This window comes from Pelmatolapia mariae, linkage group LG2 (assembly GCF_036321145.2).
Source record: "Pelmatolapia mariae isolate MD_Pm_ZW linkage group LG2, Pm_UMD_F_2, whole genome shotgun sequence".
NCBI lineage: Eukaryota > Metazoa > Chordata > Actinopteri > Cichliformes > Cichlidae > Pelmatolapia > Pelmatolapia mariae.
The window spans coordinates 27537972-27557400 of record NC_086228.1 but is presented as its reverse complement, the minus strand read 5'-3'; the positions used below and the strand labels follow the sequence as shown (position 1 = coordinate 27557400).

General features: G+C 40.9%; 1 protein-coding gene across 6 annotated transcripts in view; it reads left to right on the top strand.

Annotated features, from left to right (window-relative positions):
- LOC134644677 (protocadherin alpha-C2-like) overlaps positions 1 to 19429 on the top strand; it is a 199885-nt gene that overhangs the window by 3484 nt on the left and 176972 nt on the right. The window contains exon 1 of one of the 6 annotated variants that reach the window (XM_063497903.1): positions 3030 to 5387. The exons of 1 other annotated variant lie outside the window; for it this stretch is intronic. In XM_063497903.1, coding sequence (XP_063353973.1) covers positions 3030 to 5387 — 2358 coding nt within the window. Of the gene's footprint in view, positions 1 to 3029; positions 5388 to 6269; positions 8622 to 9515; positions 12019 to 13094; positions 15606 to 16679; positions 19164 to 19429 lie in introns of those variants that run through there. 4 more of the 6 variants (XM_063497956.1, XM_063497887.1, XM_063497878.1 and 1 more) reach the window with 4 other exon arrangements.

The window sequence follows — 19429 nt, the reverse complement described above, 5'->3', positions numbered from 1 at the left end:
CTGGTGGGTCGCCGGGATTGTGTTGCTGTGCTTTGCGGAGAGGATTTTGGCCCAGTTAAGATACTCCGTTCCAGAAGAAGTTCAGGTGGGATCCCCTGTTGGAAATGTTGCAAAGGATTTAGGACTAGAGATCAGCAGTTTAACTGGCAGGAAATTTCGCATTGTTTCGGGTCCAAATCGCGATCTGTTTCAGTTAAATCAGAACAATGGAGTGTTGTTTGTTGGAAAAAAGATGGATCGTGAGGAGCTCTGTGATAGAAGCAAGGTTTGTTTGATAAACCTGAAAATTGTTGTTGAAAGCCCACTGGAAATACATTATGTTGGAGTTGAAATAACCGATATTAATGATAATTTACCGACCTTTCCAGAAAGCGAACAGCGACTGAAAATCGCGGAGAATACTCCTCCAGGTAATCGTTTCCAAATTCATGCCGCCCGAGACCCCGATTTTGGTGCACATTCAGTTCGACAATACATACTGAGTCACTCGGATTTATTTGATATTGAAGTCAGAGACAGTGAAGAGGACAAGATGCCGTTTTTAGTGCTAAAAAAGCCTTTGGATAGAGAGCAAAAGGCAGAGCATCGTTTACTGTTAACAGCCGTTGATGGGGGGAGTCCAGCGAAATCAGGAAGCCTTAATTTAACCATCACCGTGCTAGACGCGAATGATAACCGACCTGTGTTCAGCAAAGATGTATATACTGTGTCACTGGATGAAAATGCACCAAAAGGAACATTTGTTGTAAAATTAAACGCTACAGATTTGGATGAAGGTTCCAATGGCAACATTGAATACACCTTTGGTAAAATACAAAAGAAAAAAGTGCACGACACCTTTGAATTGGACAGCATAACCGGTGAGATTCGTGTAAAGGGAAAAGTAGACTTTGAGGAAATTGAGCTTTACAGGCTAGATTTGCAGGCTTCAGATAAAGGTCAGCCACCCTGGACAGCCGAAAGTAGAGTAATGATTGAAATAAAGGACATGAACGACAATAAACCAGACATTGAAGTAACGTCACTGTCCAGTTTAATCCCAGAGGATTCAAAGCCCGGTACTGTCATCGCCCTCATCAGCGTTGTGGACAAAGATTCAGGCGTTAATGGGAAAGTTATTTGTAAAATCTCGCAGAATGTTCCATTTGATCTGACGCCATCACTTGAGGAAAACATGTACTCGCTCGTTACAAAGGGCCGTTTAGACAGAGAAACTGTTTCCCGCTATGATATCACAATAACAGCTACTGACTGCGGTGAACCTCAACTTTCAACAGTAAAAACACTGAGTGTTCAGGTGTCAGATATAAATGACAACAGACCAGTTTTTAGTCAGAATCCATTTGAGTTGTATTTGATAGAAAACAACACTCCGGGCGCACCAATATTTTCTGTGAGGGCAGTTGATGATGATTTGAATGAAAATGCAGTGATTACATATCACATCGTGAGAGGTGATGGTCTACAGGATGCTATTACATCTTTCCTGAATGTACATTCGGATAATGGACAAATCACTGCCCTTAAAAGTTTTGACTTTGAAACGCTGAAAACTTTCCAATTCCAAGTTGTTGCCTCAGATTCTGGAACTCCGCCACTAAGCAATAACGTCACAGTCAACGTCTTCATCCTGGATCAGAACGACAACGCTCCAGTCATCCTGTATCCACTCAGCTCCAACGGCTCTGCTCAAAGTGTGGAGGAGATTCCCCGAAACGTCAACGCAGGACACTTGGTGACTAAAGTCAGAGCCTATGACGCTGATATAGGATATAACGGCTGGTTGCTCTTTTCACTGCAAGAAGTTACTGACCACAGTCTCTTTGCTTTGGACCGCTATACAGGACAGATCAGAACACTTCGCTCATTCACAGAGACTGACGAGGCTGAGCATAAACTGCTCATACTGGTCAAAGACAACGGCAACGTTTCTCTCTCAGCAACAGCTACTGTGATTGTCAAACTTGTGGAGCCCAAAGAGGCTTTTGCAGCTTCTGATGTTAAAAGTGCAGCAAAAGATGACGAGGACAGTAATGTCATATTTTACCTCACGATAACGCTGGGCGCAGTTTCTGTGCTTTTTCTCGTCAGCATCATCGTGCTGATTGCAATGCAGTGCTCCAAATCCACAGACTATACTCCTAAATATTTGCAAGAGACTAATTATGATGGGACACTGTGTCACAGCATCCAGTACAGATCAGGAGAGAAGCGGTACATGCTAGTTGGACCCAGAATGAGTATAGGATCTACTATAGTACCTGGCAGCCATGCAAATACACTCGCACTTCCTGACAGAAGAGGTGCTACTGAAGAGGTAAGACCATGTTTTCAATAAAACTGTTTCGGGAATGAAAAGAAAATTCCCTCCTGGCAACCACGACTCTCTATGGAGATAAAACATGAGACCCATTTTTGCTATGCAAAGCAAATAAGTCTAATCAGTTTTCTGTATGTCCGTATTGAAGTTGTGTAGTGCAGAAAAGTAACATGATATATATATATTGTAGATTTTGTAATGGTATGTTTTAAAAACGGTACATGGGACTGTGTTGTCAATGATGTCAATAGTTTTGCTCGCTGGGTTAAGTAGACGACTCAGGTGCAGTAAGCCCATTGCAGAAGGCCGCGTACGAAGCCCAACTATCTTATCGTACAACCCCCCCCCCCCCCCCCCAAAACAACAAACAACAACAACGATAACAACACAAATCAAACAAAAACCTTCAAATAATGAGAAAAGTCATAATTTAAAAAAATTGAGTCCACGTGGTGTCAGTGTCATATCAGCATCCAGTTTTTGTGTTATAGCACTGGCCCTGCCCCTTCCACAGAGGTTTTGTTCTGGTGAACAGAGAGGAGACGGCATCTTAAACAGACACAAGTGTAGCGGAAATTCTTACGTGGGAAGCTTCGGAATATGGGGTATATTTCTGACTGGATGTTTTGTTTTGATAATTTAATGTTAGTCCATTATCTTGGATGTAAAGACCTGTGAGTGGATGCGCTGTTTGTTGTCTAATCGAAAGATGGAGGCAGGAGGACAAACACGAGGAACGCAGTGTTGGTGGGTTGCTCTCAGCTTTTCTCTGATGCTAAGCTGTGTGGAGCGGGTTTCAGCTCAGATAAAATATTCAATTCCAGAGGAAGTAAAGGTGGGAAGTGTTGTTGGGAATATGGCAAAGGATCTGGGACTGGACATCAGTTCACTGGAGGAACGACGGTTTCGTATTGTCTCTGGAGCTGAAGATGCTCAGTTTGAAGTAAATCCGAACAATGGTCTATTGCAGGTTCATGGAAAAATCGACCGAGAAGAGCTCTGTGAAAACATTTCCCCATGTTTGATAAACCTAAAAATGGTAGCTGATAACCCCATGGAAATACATTATGTAGGAGTGGAAATCATAGATATAAATGATAATTCGCCCACCTTTCCTGATGATGAAAAAGTATTAGAAATTTACGAGTCGACTCTCTCAGGTAAACGATTCCAGTTGCCAGCTGCACACGATGCAGATGTTGTTAGTAATACTGTACGCATGTACAAACTAAACGATAACGATCACTTTAGTTTGCAAATTCGAGACAGGGGAGAGGACAAGATACCATTCTTAGTTTTACAGAAGCCTCTGGATCGGGAAAAGGAGAATGAGCATAAATTGATCCTGACAGCAATTGATGGCGGAAATCCACCGAGATCAGGGACTCTTAATGTCACAGTCATAGTCCTCGATTCAAATGATAACCACCCTTTTTTTAGCGAAGAGGTTTATTCAGTAAAGATACCAGAAAATGTAGAAAGGCACAGAAGTGTAATTGTGATAAAGGCGAATGATCTGGATGAGGGTGTAAACGGAGAAATTGAGTATTTTTTTGGAGGCGAACTTGACCCTAAATTATATGATACATTTAGCTTAGATAAGGACACTGGTGAAATTCAAGTCAAAGGAGAAATTGACTTTGAGAATATGGAGGTATACAAGTTGGACGTCCACGCCACTGACAAAGGACAACCTCCGATGAGTACCGACTGCAGGGTGATCATCAAGGTGCTGGACGTAAATGATAATAAACCTGAGATAGAGGTGACATCTTTGTCAAAGATTGTATCAGAAGATTCCAAACCTGGGACTGTGGTGGCTTTGATCAGTATTACAGACCAAGACGCGGGTTTAAACGGTAAAGTAATATGTAGTCTTTCAGACAATGCCCCATTTGATTTAAAACCGTCATTTCAAGATAACATGTACTCTTTAGTTATTAAACATAAATTAGACCGAGAATCAGTTTCCCATTACGATGTCACAATAACAGCTACAGACTGTGGCGTGCCTCCTCTGTCTACATCCAGAACTTTAAGTATTGATGTGTCAGACGTGAATGATAATGCGCCACAATTTGCACAGAATCCAGTTGAACTTTACCTGGTAGAAAATAACGAGCCTGGGAAGCCGATATTTTCTGTTTCTGCCTCAGATAAAGATTTGAATAAAAACGCGGCTTTAACGTATCGTATAATCAGAGAGGAAAGCAGTCAACAGAAAAACGCAGTATTTTTAAATATTAATTCGGATAATGGACAAATAACTGCCCTGAAAAGTTTTGACTTTGAAACGCTGAAAATTTTCCAGTTCCAAGTTGTTGCCTCAGATTCTGGAACTCCGCCACTAAGCAACAATGTCACAGTCAACGTCTTCATCCTGGATCAGAACGACAACGCTCCAGTCATCCTGTATCCACTCAGCTCCAACGGCTCTGCTCAAGGTGTGGAGGAGATTCCCCGAAACGTCAACGCAGGACACTTGGTGACTAAAGTCAGAGCCTATGACGCTGATATAGGATATAACGGCTGGTTGCTCTTTTCACTGCAAGAAGTTACTGACCACAGTCTCTTTGCTTTGGACCGCTATACAGGACAGATCAGAACACTTCGCTCATTCACAGAGACAGACGAGGCTGAGCACAAACTGCTCATACTGGTCAAAGACAACGGCAACGTTTCTCTCTCAGCAACAGCTACTGTGATTGTCAAACTTGTGGAGCCCAAAGAGGCTTTTGCAGCTTCTGATGTTAAAAGTGCAGCAAAAGATGACGAGGACAGTAATGTCATATTTTACCTCATGATAACTTTAGGCGCAGTTTCTGTACTTTTTCTCGTCAGTATCGTAGTGCTGATTGCAATGCAGTGCTCCAAATCCACAGACTATACTTCTAAATATCTGCCAGAGACTAATTATGATGGGACACTGTGTCACAGCATCCAGTACAGATCAGGAGAGAAGCGGTACATGCTAGTTGGACCCAGAATGAGTATAGGATCTACTATAGTACCGGGCAGCCATGCAAATACACTTGTGCTTCCCGATAGAAGAGGTGCTACTGAAGAGGTAAGGCCTTAATACCAAACTTTTGCACAACCATGTTTATCCTTGTGGTCCTATCAATGTTTTGCTGCAATGTTTTCCCTGAAACTCTTGTCACAATGTATTTTTTAAAGCATGTCTTTGTTCAAATTTTCCTATCTGCAATATGTAACTGAGGTATAAATATTAAGAAACATCGCTTTGGTTAGCTGGATGAAGTTTTCATGCTACCGAAGTCACTCTGTTCCCCTTGATAAAGTCCCATTGCTTGTCTTTTTTTGCTACCGACAAACATTAATCAGTTTAAGTAAGTGAAGAGGTATTGTTTTTAAATTAATTACACGAAGAAAGCTTTCTAATAGTGTTATTAACCTTCCTATCGTGTTCGGGTCAAATCTGACCATTTACAAATTAAAAAAAACCTCACAAATATTTTGTTTTACATCCGATTGCCTCGAGTCCTGATGACATCCTCCACACTATGCACCTGAACATATAAAAGTTAATAGCACCTCTTTCGTTGAATTTTTAGTTTTTTAATCAACTTTGTTACATCTGTGGTGTTCCCGGTCAAAAGTGACTGCCATAGCAAATGAATGGGAATCAGGAGAACTGTTTTGGTTTCGTAACATACTATAGTGACCACTTGGTGTCGGTATGGCATAGGGAATGGTTGTGCGCTTCATTCTGCACAGGCCCTGCCCATCTGTGGTTCCTATCTGGTGGAGGTGTACACAGGGAGTGTGCAGAGCAGGGTAGATATCAAATAAAACGAACAGCGGTTAATTTTCATTGATTGAATTTCATCTTTTGGAGAATCGTGAAAATGTTCTAATGAGACTGACTCCATAAGCGATAGGATAACTGAGTTTGCCTCTGAGAAAGCCCTTATACATTTACCTCGGGATGGGGGAAGGAGGACAAAGACACCGCGTGAACTGCTGGTGGGTCACCGGGATTGTGTTGCTGTGCTTTGCGGAGAGGATTTTGGCCCAGCTAAGATACTCTGTTCCAGAAGAAGTTCAGGTGGGATACCCTGTTGGAAATGTTGCAAAGGATTTAGGACTAGAGATCAGCAGTTTAACTGGCAGGAAATTCCGTATTGTTTCGGGTCCAACTCACGATCTGTTTCAGTTAAATCAGAACAATGGAGTGTTGTATGTTGGGAAAAAAATGGATCGTGAAGAGCTCTGTGATGGAACCAAGGTTTGTTTGATAAACCTGAAAATTGTTGTTGAAAGCCCACTGGAAATACATTATATTGGAGTTGAAATAGCCGATATTAATGATCATTCGCCGACTTTTCCAGAAAGCGAACAGCGACTGGAAATAGCAGAGAATACGCCTCCAGGTACTCGTTTCCAAATTCATGCTGCCCGAGACCCTGATTTTGGGGCACAATCACTTCGAAAATACACACTGAATCCCACGGATTTATTTGATATTGAAGTCAGAGACAGTGAAGAGGACAAGATGCCCTTTTTAGTACTAAAAAAGTCTTTGGATAGAGAGCAAAAGGATGAGCATCGTTTACTGTTAACAGCCGTAGATGGGGGGAGTCCAGCGAAATCAGGAAGCCTCAATTTAACCATCACCGTGCTAGACGCGAATGATAACCGACCTGTGTTCAGCAAAGATGTATATACTGTGTCACTGGATGAAAATGCACCAAAAGGAACATTTGTTATAAAATTAAACGCTACAGATAAGGATGAAGGTTTGAATAGTGAAATTGAATACAACTTTGGAAAAACACAAAAGAAAAAAGTGCACGACACCTTTGAATTGGACAGCATCACCGGTGAGATTCGTGTAAAGGGAAAAGTAGACTTTGAGGAAATTGAGCTGTACAGGCTAGATTTGCAGGCTTCAGATAAAGGTCAGCCACCCTGGAAAGCCGAAAGTAGAGTAATGATTAAAATAAAGGACGTGAACGACAATAAACCAGACATTGAAGTAACGTCACTGTCCAGTTTAATCCCAGAGGATTCAAAGCCCGGTACTGTCATCGCCCTCATCAGCGTTGTGGACAAAGATTCAGGCGTTAATGGGAAAGTTATTTGTAAAATCTCGCAGAATGTTCCATTTGATCTGACGCCATCACTTGAGGAAAACATGTACTCGCTCGTTACAAAGGGCCGTTTAGACAGAGAAACTGTTTCCCGCTATGATATCACAATAACAGCTACTGACTGCGGTGAACCTCAACTTTCAACAGTGAAAACACTGAGTGTTCAGGTGTCAGATGTAAATGACAACACACCAGTTTTTAGTCAGAATCCATTTGAGTTGTATTTGATAGAAAACAACACCCCGGGCGCACCAATATTTTCTGTGAGCGCAGTTGATGATGATTTGAATGAAAATGCAGCGATTACATATAACATCGTGAGAGGTGATGGTCTACGGGATGCTATTACATCTTTCCTGAATGTAAATTCGGATAATGGACAAATCACTGCGCTGAAAAGTTTTGACTTTGAAACGCTGAAAACTTTCCAGTTTCAAGTTGTTGCCTCAGATTCTGGAACTCCGTCACTAAGCAGCAACGTCACAGTCAACGTCTTCATCCTGGATCAGAACGACAACGCTCCAGTCATCCTGTATCCACTCAGCTCCAACGGCTCTGCTCAAGGTGTGGAGGAGATTCCCCGAAACGTCAACGCAGGACACTTGGTGACTAAAGTCAGAGCCTATGACGCTGATATAGGATATAACGGCTGGTTGCTCTTTTCACTGCAAGAAGTTACTGACCACAGTCTCTTTGCTTTGGACCGCTATACAGGACAGATCAGAACACTTCGCTCATTCACAGAGACTGACGAGGCTGAGCATAAACTGGTAATACTGGTCAAAGACAACGGCAACGTTTCTCTCTCAGCAACAGCTACTGTGATTGTCAAACTTGTGGAGCCCAAAGAGGCTTTTGCAGCTTCTGATGTTAAAAGTGCAGCAAAAGATGACGAGGACAGTAATGTCATATTTTACCTCATGATAACTTTGGGCGCAGTTTCTGTGCTTTTTCTCGTCAGCATCATCGTGCTGATTGCAATGCAGTGCTCCAAATCCACAGACTTTACTTCTAAATATTTGCCAGAGACCAATTATGATGGGACACTGTGTCACAGCATCCAGTACAGATCAGGAGAGAAGCGGTACATGCTAGTTGGACCCAGAATGAGTATAGGATCTACTATAGTACCGGGCAGTCATGCAAATACACTAATGCTTCCTGATAGGAAACGTCCTTCTGAAGAGGTAAGACCATGTTTAAGTTTTAACTATCTTACCAGACGTGATTCTCTTTAGAAGTAAAACATATAATGCTCCTGATTTAAAGATAATATTACACCTGAATTGCAGCATATTTGTTAGCACTGTCCATGGTCCTGGCAAGTGGTTAAACTGCTGAAATTTAAATTAGTTTGTTTTCTTCATAATATGAGAATTCGATTTTCTGTGTTGTTGTTTTTTTTTTACTAAACATTTCTCGTGTTTATTTGTGGATTAAATTACACGATTCAGTAGCTATATTAATTTAGGCGTCTATGAGTTTGTTTGTTTTTATTAGAAATCCATAGGTCCCTTATAGTTGATTCTTATTTGTTTTCCTTAGAAAAATGTTGTTAATTGCCTTCAAACCCTGTCATCGTTTCACTTAATCATCATTCAATTTCGTCAAAGTCACACTTTTTTCTTTTAGGGAAATCATCGCACACGAAGCTAAATTGCTTTGATCTAAAGAGAAATACAACACTTGCATATACTAATACAAATATGATGTTCACTAGTACGATTAGGGACGATGATATGAAAGCTTTGAAGTGGGTTAACTGATCAACATACTCTTTTGAAAAAAACTGAAAATTTGCTGCCTTTAATTCGTAGAAGTAAATTGTTATTCGGATGTATTACTTTGAAACACATACGTTACTAGCAAAAATTAGAACAATTTTCTAGACACGAAGCGACAACTTGCAGACGGGCTGATATTGCAGTTTATGTGGTAGTTTTGTTTATGAACATATACTCATGTGTTCAGTCCACAAGATGTCAGTGTCATATCAGCATCACACTGGTATATTTTAGTGCTGGCCCTGCCCCTTCCATGCAGTTTTTGTTCTGGTCGACAGAGAGGAGACGGTACCTTCCACAGAAACAAGTGTAGCCGGGATTAATACATCGGTTGGTTTGGAATATGCAACATATTTCGCACTGGATTTTTTGTTATTTAAACTACTTCCTTTGCTCAAAGGACTTTTAAGTGGGTATATAATTGGAAACATAAAGCGAAACGATGGAACCAGGAGGACAAAGACGAGGAACGCAGTGCTGGTGGCTTGCTCTCCGCTTTTCTCTGATGCTCAGCTGTGTGGAGCGGGTTACAGCTCAGATAAAATATTCAGTTCCAGAGGAAGTAACGGTAGGAAGTGTTGTTGGGAATGTGGCAAAAGATCTGGGACTCGACATCAGTTCACTAGAGGAAAGACAGTTTCGTATTGTCTCTGGAGCTGAAAATAATCAATTTCTAGTAAATCCGAGAAATGGCGTCCTCTCTGTGCAAGAGAACATTGACAGAGAAGAGCTTTGCAAAAACATTTATCCTTGTCTGATAAACCTAAAAATGGTAGCTGAGAATCCCATGGAAGTACATTATGTAGGAGTGGAAATCATAGACGTAAATGATAATTCACCCAGCTTTCAAGAGAAAGAAAGCATACTGGAGATTTCAGAGTCTACTTTCCCAGGTAAACGATTTCAGTTGCCAACTGCACATGATCCAGATGTTGTTACTAATACAGTACGGATGTACAAATTGATCCATAACGATCATTTTACTTTACAAATTCGAGAGAGGGGAGAGGACAAGATACCATTCTTAGTTTTACAGAAGACTCTGGATCGGGAAAAGGAAAATGAACACAAACTGATCCTGACAGCAATTGATGGCGGAAATCCACCGAGATCAGGGACTCTTAATGTCACAGTCATAGTCCTCGATTCAAATGACAATAACCCTACATTTAGTCAAGAAGTGTATTCAGTAACAATACATGAAAATGTAGAGGTGAATACATGTGTAATTACCGTAAATGCAACTGATTTGGATGACAGTTCAAACGGAGAAATAGAGTACGTTTTCGGTGGTCAACTTGACCGAAAGATTTATGAAATGTTTAGCTTAGATAAGGACACTGGTGAAATTCGAGTAAAAGGAAACATTGACTTTGAGACGGTGGATGTTTATAAACTAGATGTACACGCCACAGACAAAGGACAACCTCCGATGAGTACCGACTGCAGGGTGATCATCAAGGTGCTGGACGTAAATGATAATGAACCTGAGATAGAGGTAACATCTTTGTCAAAGATCGTATCAGAAGATTCCAAACCTGGGACTGTGGTGGCTTTGATCAGTATTACAGACCAAGACGCGGGTTTAAACGGTAAAGTAATATGTAGTCTTTCAGACAATGCCCCATTTGATTTAAAACCGTCATTTCAAGATAACATGTACTCCTTAGTTATTAAATATAAATTAGACCGTGAATCAGTTTCCCATTACCACGTCACGATAACAGCTACAGACTGTGGCGTGCCTCCTCTGTCTACATCCAGAACTTTGAGTATTGATGTGTCAGACGTGAACGATAATGCGCCACAGTTTGCACAGAATCCAGTTGAACTTTACCTGGTAGAAAATAACGAGCCTGGGAAGCCGATATTTTCAGTTTCTGCCTCAGATAACGATTTGAATAAAAACGCGGCTTTAACGTATGGTATAATCAGAGAGGAAAGCAGTCAACACAAAAACGCAGTATTTTTAAATATTAATTCGGATAATGGACAAATCACTGCCCTTAAAAGTTTCGACTTTGAAACGCTGAAAACGTTTCAGTTCCAAGTTGTTGCCTCAGATTCTGGAACTCCGTCACTAAGCAACAATGTCACAGTCAACGTCTTCATCCTGGATCAGAACGACAACGCTCCAGTCATCCTGTATCCACTCAGCTCCAACGGTTCTGCTCAAGGTGTGGAGGAGATTCCCCGAAACGTCAACGCAGGACACTTGGTGACTAAAGTCAGAGCCTATGACGCTGATATAGGATATAACGGCTGGTTGCTCTTTTCACTGCAGGAAGTTACTGACCACAGTCTCTTTGCTTTGGACCGCTATACAGGACAGATCAGAACACTTCGCTCATTCACAGAGACAGACGAGGCTGAGCATAAACTGGTAATACTGGTCAAAGACAACGGCAACGTTTCTCTCTCAGCAACAGCTACTGTGATTGTCAAACTTGTGGAGCCCAAAGAGGCTTTTGCAGCTTCTGATGTTAAAAGTGCAGCAAAAGATGATGAGGACAGTAATGTCATATTTTACCTCATGATAACTTTGGGCGCAGTTTCTGTGCTTTTTTTCGTCAGCATCATCGTGCTGATTACAATGCAGTGCTCCAAATCCACAGACTATGCTTCTAAATATCTGCCAGAGACTAATTATGATGGGACACTGTGTCACAGCATCCAGTACAGATCAGGAGAGAAGCGGTACATGCTAGTTGGACCCAGAATGAGTATAGGATCTACTATAGTACCTGGAAGTCATGCAGATACTCTCGTACTCCCTGACAGAAGACGTCCTTCTGAAGAGGTAGGTCCATTGTGCGATTTTAAATCAAGGTTGTTTTGGTTGTCAAGACGAAGTTTCTTTTACGATGTATCATTAACTTTTGAAACATATGAAGTACATGATGTAAATGTGTTTAAGGTTTTTAATCGTTTTATTTCATTCTTCTCTTCTTTTTTTACACACTTTATTTTCAAACAGTATTTTAATTGTTATCACCATCATTTTGAAAGACTGCCCATTATATTCTGTAGTCTTTTGACACTGCACAAATTGCTGGGATATCCACGTATGCATGGGGCGAAGATTATTAGTTTAGAAAAGATAAGTAACTAAATAAAGAAAGGTCAAGCCACTCAGACTGGGAAACTGTGGCAAAACACGTGCATATTCATTAGCGTTGTCCATGGACAGGTGACGTTCAGACATAAACTCGTGGTCTTCACGTTCAAATCTATTTTGTCGTTTCAGACCTTTTTGTATTTAGCGCTAATCCTATGTTTTCTATAACACTTATTAGAAATCATTAATTGTGTTACATATTACTGCGTCGTGGAAATAGTAATATACCTATCCACTGTTCGAATGGGATCCTGTTAATTCATCTGAAACGTAAAACTGAGCAATACAAGCCTGCAAGTCGCGTGTGCTGTGTCCTCGATTATTTTTCATCCAGTCTGCGCGCAGTTTTATCAGAATCGCTTGTGCGTTTGGCTAATCCTGCATCATTACACAGCATTAATGTAATACTGACAAATATCAGAATTCACTGTTGCAATTAGTCATTATGATATACTGTAGGCGTCTATCAGCTAATCATCATATGACGCAAAAACACATGAAATTTGCTGCCTGAGACTCTGAAATATGTGACAAATTAAATCCATCACGGTACAGAAAATTCTTAAGAAAACATTTTTAGATTTGTTTTAATAGTGACTGGGACACATTTGGAAACATACTTGTATATTACATGTAGATGTTTGCTCTGAAAATGAGTCACAAGATGTTCAGTCCACAAGGTGTCAGTGTCATATCTGCATCAAACTAATATGTTTTAGCTCTGGCCCTGCCCCTTCCACAGAGGTTTTGTTCTGGTTGACAGAGAGGAGACGATACCGCAGACAGAAACAAGTGTAACCGTGATTTTTCCATGAATACGAGGGAATATGGGAAGAAGTGTTGATTTAGGCTACTTCCTTTACGGTAGACACCTGTGAGTGGATACAGTATTTATTATCTAAACGAAAACGATGGAGGCAGGAGGACAAAGACGAGGAACGCAGTGTTGGTGGGTTGCTCTCAGCTTTTCTCTGATGCTAAGCTGTGTGGAGCGGGTATCAGCTCAAATAAAATATTCCGTTCCAGAGGAAGTAAAGGTAGGAAGTGTTGTTGGGAATGTGGCAAAGGATCTGGGACTGGATATCAGTTCACTGGAGGAACGACGGTTTCGTATTGTTTCTGGAGCTGAAGATGCTCAGTTTGAAGTAAATCCGAACAATGGCGCTCTGTATGTTCACGGAAATATCGACCGAGAGGAGCTGTGCGAAAGAATACATCCATGTATCAAAAATTTAAAATTGGTAGCTGAGAACCCCATGGAAATACATCATGTGGGCGTGGAAATCGTGGATGTAAATGATAATTCACCCAGTTTTCAAGAATATGAAAAAATTTTGGAAATGTCTGAATCCACTATAACAGGCAGACGATTTCAGTTGCCAACTGCGCGCGATCCAGATGTTGTTACTAATACTGTGCGTATGTACAAATTAAACCATAATGATCATTTTAGTTTACAAATTCGAGAGAGAGGAGAGGACAAGGTACCATTTTTAGTTTTACAAAAGTCTCTGGATCGGGAAAAGGAAAGTGAACACAAACTGATACTAACAGCAATCGACGGCGGAAATCCACCGAGATCAGGGACTCTTAATGTCACAGTCATAGTCCTCGATTCGAATGATAATCACCCTACATTTAGTCAAGAGGTTTATTACGCTACAATACGTGAGAATACAGATGCGGGTGTGTTTGTAATTAAGCTAAATGCGACTGACCTGGATGAGGGACTAAATGGACAAATTGAATACTTTTTCGGTGGAGAACTTAAGGGTAATTTATATGAGATTTTTAATATGGATAAGGACACTGGTGAGCTTCGAATCAATGGGGAAATTGACTTTGAGAAAACTGATATTTTTAAGTTGGACGTCCACGCCACGGACAAAGGACAACCTCCGATGAGTGCGGATTGCACAGCAATCATCAATGTTTTGGACGTAAATGATAATAAACCTGAGATAGAGGTGACATCTTTGTCAAAGATGGTATCAGAAGATTCCAAACCTGGGACTGTGGTGGCTTTGATCAGTATTACAGACCAAGACGCGGGTTTAAACGGTAAAGTAATATGTAGTCTTTCAGACAATGTGCCATTCGATTTAAAACCGTCATTTCAAAATAACATGTACTCCTTAGTTATTAAACATAAATTAGACCGAGAATCAGTTTTCCATTACGACGTCACAATAACAGCTACAGACTGTGGCGTGCCTCCTCTGTCCACATCCAGAATTTTGAGTATTGATGTGTCAGACGTGAACGATAATGCGCCACATTTTGCACAGAATCCAGTTGAACTTTACCTGGTAGAAAATAACGAGCCTGGGAAGCCGATATTTTCTGTTTCTGCCTCAGATAACGATTTGAATGAAAACGCGGCTTTAACGTATCGTATAATCAGAGAGGAAAGCAGTCAACAGAAAAACGCAGCATTTTTAAATATTAATTCAGAAAATGGGCAAATCACCGCGCTGAAAAGTTTTGACTTTGAAGCGCTGAAAACTTTCCAGTTCCAAGTTGCTGCCTCAGATTCTGGAACTCCGTCACTAAGCAACAACGTCACAGTCAGCGTCTTCATCCTGGATCAGAACGACAACGCTCCAGTCATCCTGTATCCACTCAGCTCCAACGGTTCTGCTCAAGGTGTGGAGGAGATTCCCCGAAACGTCAACGCAGGACACTTGGTGACTAAAGTCAGAGCCTATGACGCTGATATAGGATATAACGGCTGGTTGCTCTTTTCACTGCAGGAAGTTACTGACCACAGTCTCTTTGCTTTGGACCGCTATACAGGACAGATCAGAACACTTCGCTCATTCACAGAGACAGACGAGGCTGAGCATAAACTGGTAATACTGGTCAAAGACAACGGCAACGTTTCTCTCTCAGCAACAGCTACTGTGACTGTCAAACTTGTGGAGCCCAAAGAGGCTTTTGCAGCTTCTGATGTTAAAAGTGCAGCAAAAGATGATGAGGACAGTAATGTGATATTTTACCTCATGATAACTTTGGGCGCAGTTTCTGTACTTTTTCTCGTCAGCATCATCGTGCTGATTACAATGCAGTGCTCCAAATCCACAGACTATACTTCTAAATATCTGCCAGAGACTAATTATGATGGGACACTGTGTCACAGCATCCAGTACAGATCAGGAGAGAAGCGGTACATGCTAGTTGGACCCAGAATGAGTATAGGATCTACTATAGTACCTGGAAGTCACGCAAATACTCTCGTACTCCCTGACAGGAGGCGTCCTTCTGAAGAGGTAAGAACATATCTTGAGTTAAATTGAAGGTCTATTTGCTTGTAAAGATTATAAAGATGAAACTTCCTTCTACCAGAATCATTTTTCCTTTTAAACATATAATATGATTAGTGTTTAGAACATGGAAGAAATGTGCTCAAGCTTTTTGATTTGTATTTTTTTTTTTTGGAACTGAAAGTATCCAAGAATTATATTCAGTTACAATACCTGAAAATGTTGATAGGGATACTAGTGTAACTACGGTAAAGGCGACTCTAAAAGTTGTCTCGCGAGGCTAAAAGTTGTCTCGCGAGGCTACCCATTATCATAACTAGTAGCACAAATTTTTGGAATATAAATTGTTAATAAGGCGGAAATTGCTTCATAAAAAAACCTCAATAAATAAAGAAGATAACCCATAAATCGGGAAATTATTCTCAAGCGCTGTCCGTGGTTCTGATAAGAGATCACGTTTAGTCAGCTAGTGGTGGTGTTCAAGTTCAAATCTGATGGTTTCACATTAATTCATTTGCACTGTGAAAGTGATTAACAGAGCCCTTACATTTACTTGAGTCATGCTATCTTTTATTTTCATCCAGTCTGAGTGTAATTTTTTCTAAGTCACATTTTTGTTAAGGAAACAGAGTGCGCATTCGGCAACTACTGCGTTACTAAACAATAATGCCACAATAACAAATAGAGTTCCCTGTTGCAGTTAGCCCTGCATGATATATTAGTATGTTTACTAAATGTCACAAAAATACTAAGATAAACAAAAAGGGCTCCAGAAAATGCAAAAGTACTCCATCATTTGGACATATTGCTGTACAAATAACAAAGAAACAGCAAACAAAAAAAAAGTTCAGTAAGAGAGAATGTTAATTTTTAGTAAGCAGACTACATGTTGAAAACATATTTGTGTAACACATGTAGCTGATTGCTTTAAAAATGAGTCACAAGATGTTCAGTCCACAAGGTGTCAGTGTCATATCTGCATCAAACTAATATGTTACAATAGTGGCCCTACCCCTTCCATAGATGTTTTGTTCTGGTTGCCAGAGAGGAGAGGTATCGTCCAGAGAAACAAGGGTAGCCGTGATTTTTCCATGAATACGAGGGAAAATGGGAAGCATTTCAGACGGGATATTTTGTGATTTATGCTAATTTCTTAACGATAAATACCTGTGAGTAGATACAGTATTTGTTATCTAAACGAAAACGATGGAGGCAGGAGGACAAAGACGAGGAACGCAGTCCTGGTGGGTTGCTATCAGTTTTTCTCTGATGCTCAGCTGTGTGGAGCGGGTATCAGCTCAGATAAAATATTCGATTCCAGAGGAAGTAAAGGTGGGAACTGTTGTTGGGAATGTGGCAAAGGATCTGGGACTGGACATCAGTTTACTGGAGGAACGACGGTTTCGTATTGTTTCTGGAGCTGAAGATGCTCAATTTGAAGTAAATCCGAACAATGGCGTTCTGTATGTTCACGGAAATATCGACCGAGAGGAGCTGTGCGAAAGAATACATCCATGTACGAAAAACTTAAAACTGGTAGCTGAGAACCCCATGGAAATACATTATGTGGGAGTGGAAATCATAGATGTAAATGATAATTCACCCAGCTTTACTGATGAAGAAAAAATAGTAGAAATTCCCGAATCAACTCTTCAAGGAAAACGTTTCCAGTTGCCAGCTGCACGGGATCCAGATGTTGTTAGTAATACTGTACGCATGTACAAATTAAACCATAACGATCATTTTAGTTTACAAATCAGAGAGATGGGAGAGGACAAGGTACCATTTTTAGTTTTACAAAAGCCTCTGGATCGGGAAAAGGAGAATGCACACAAACTGATACTGACAGCAATTGATGGCGGGAATCCACCGAGAACGGGGACTCTTAATGTCACAGTCACAGTCCTCGATTCAAATGATAACCACCCTACATTTAACCAAGAATTATATTCAGTTACAATACCTGAAAATGTTGATAGGGATACTAGTGTAACTACGGTAAAGGCGACTGATCTGGACGAGGGTGTAAACGGAAAGATTGAATACTTTTTTGGTGGTGAACTTAACACTAAATTGTATGATACATTTAGCCTAGATAAGGACACTGGTGAAATTCGAGTGAAAGGCGGAATTGACTTTGAGAATATGGAGGTATACAAGTTGGACGTCCACGCCACTGACAAAGGACAACCTCCGATGAGCACTAACTGCAGGGTGATCATCAAGGTGCTGGACGTAAATGATAATAAACCTGAGATAGAGGTAACATCTTTGTCAAAGATGGTATCAGAAGATTCCAAACCTGGGACTGTGGTGGCTTTGATCAGTATTACAGACCAAGACGCGGGTTTAAACGGTAAAGTAATATGTAGTCTTTCAGACAATGTGCCATTCGATTTAAAACCGTCATTTCAAGATAACATGTACTCTTTAGTTATTAAACATAAATTAGACCGAGAATCAGTTTCCCATTACGACGTCACAATAACAGCTACAGACTGTGGCGTGCCTCCTCTGTCTACATCCAGAACTTTGAGTATTGATGTGTCAGACGTGAACGATAATGCGCCACAATTTGCACAGAATCCAGTTGAACTTTACCTGGTAGAAAATAACGAGCCTGGGAAGCCGATATGTTCAGTTTCTGCCTCAGATAACGATTTGAATGAAAACGCGGCTTTAACTTATCGTATAATCAGAGAGGAAAGCAGTCAACAGAAAAACGCAGCATTTTTAAATATTAATTCAGATAATGGACAAATCACTGCGCTGAAAAGTTTTGACTTTGAAACGCTGAAAACTTTCCAGTTCCAAGTTGCTGCCTCAGATTCTGGAACTCCGCCACTAAGCAACAACGTCACAGTCAACGTCTTCATCCTGGATCAGAACGACAACGCTCCAGTCATCCTGTATCCACTCAGCTCCAATGGTTCTGCTCAAGGTGTGGAGGAGATTCCCCGAAACGTCAACGCAGGACACTTGGTGACTAAAGTCAGAGCCTATGACGCTGATATAGGATATAACGGCTGGTTGCTCTTTTCACTGCATGAAGTGACTGACCACAGTCTCTTTGCTTTGGACCGCTACACAGGACAGATCAGAACACTTCGCTCATTCACAGAGACAGACGAGGCTGAGCATAAACTGCTCATACTGGTCAAAGACAACGGCAACGTTTCTCTCTCAGCAACAGCTACTGTGATTGTCAAACTTGTGGAGCCCAAAGAGGCTTTTGCAGCTTCTGATGTTAAAAGTGCAGCAAAAGATGATCAGGACAGTAATGTGATATTTTACCTCATGATAACTTTGGGCGCAGTTTCTGTGCTTTTTCTCGTCAGCATCATCGTGCTGATTACAATGCAGTGCTCCAAATCCACAGACTATACTTCTAAATATCTGCCAGAGACTAATTATGATGGGACACTGTGTCACAGCATCCAGTACAGATCAGGAGAGAAGCGGTACATGCTAGTTGGACCCAGAATGAGTATAGGATCTACTATAGTACATGGAAGTCACGCAAATACTCTCGTGCTTCCTGATAGGAGACGTCCTTCTGAAGAGGTAAGAGCTTAAAAGTGTGATGTCACATGTTTTTGTGCATTCTTTTCCATCAATTTGACTTTTCATATAATCTAAATTGTCTTTTCTTTTTTGAAATCGCAATTCTAAAGTATCATACCTAAAGACTACAGTGCTCACAATAAAGTTAGTTTCATTGACATTTTGGTCACGATAAATGGTGATTCATAATGCTTCTACTGAATCAAATATGGGTCTAGGTAATGCGGGCGATCCTCATGAAAAACCGTTGGAATTGCACGTTACCA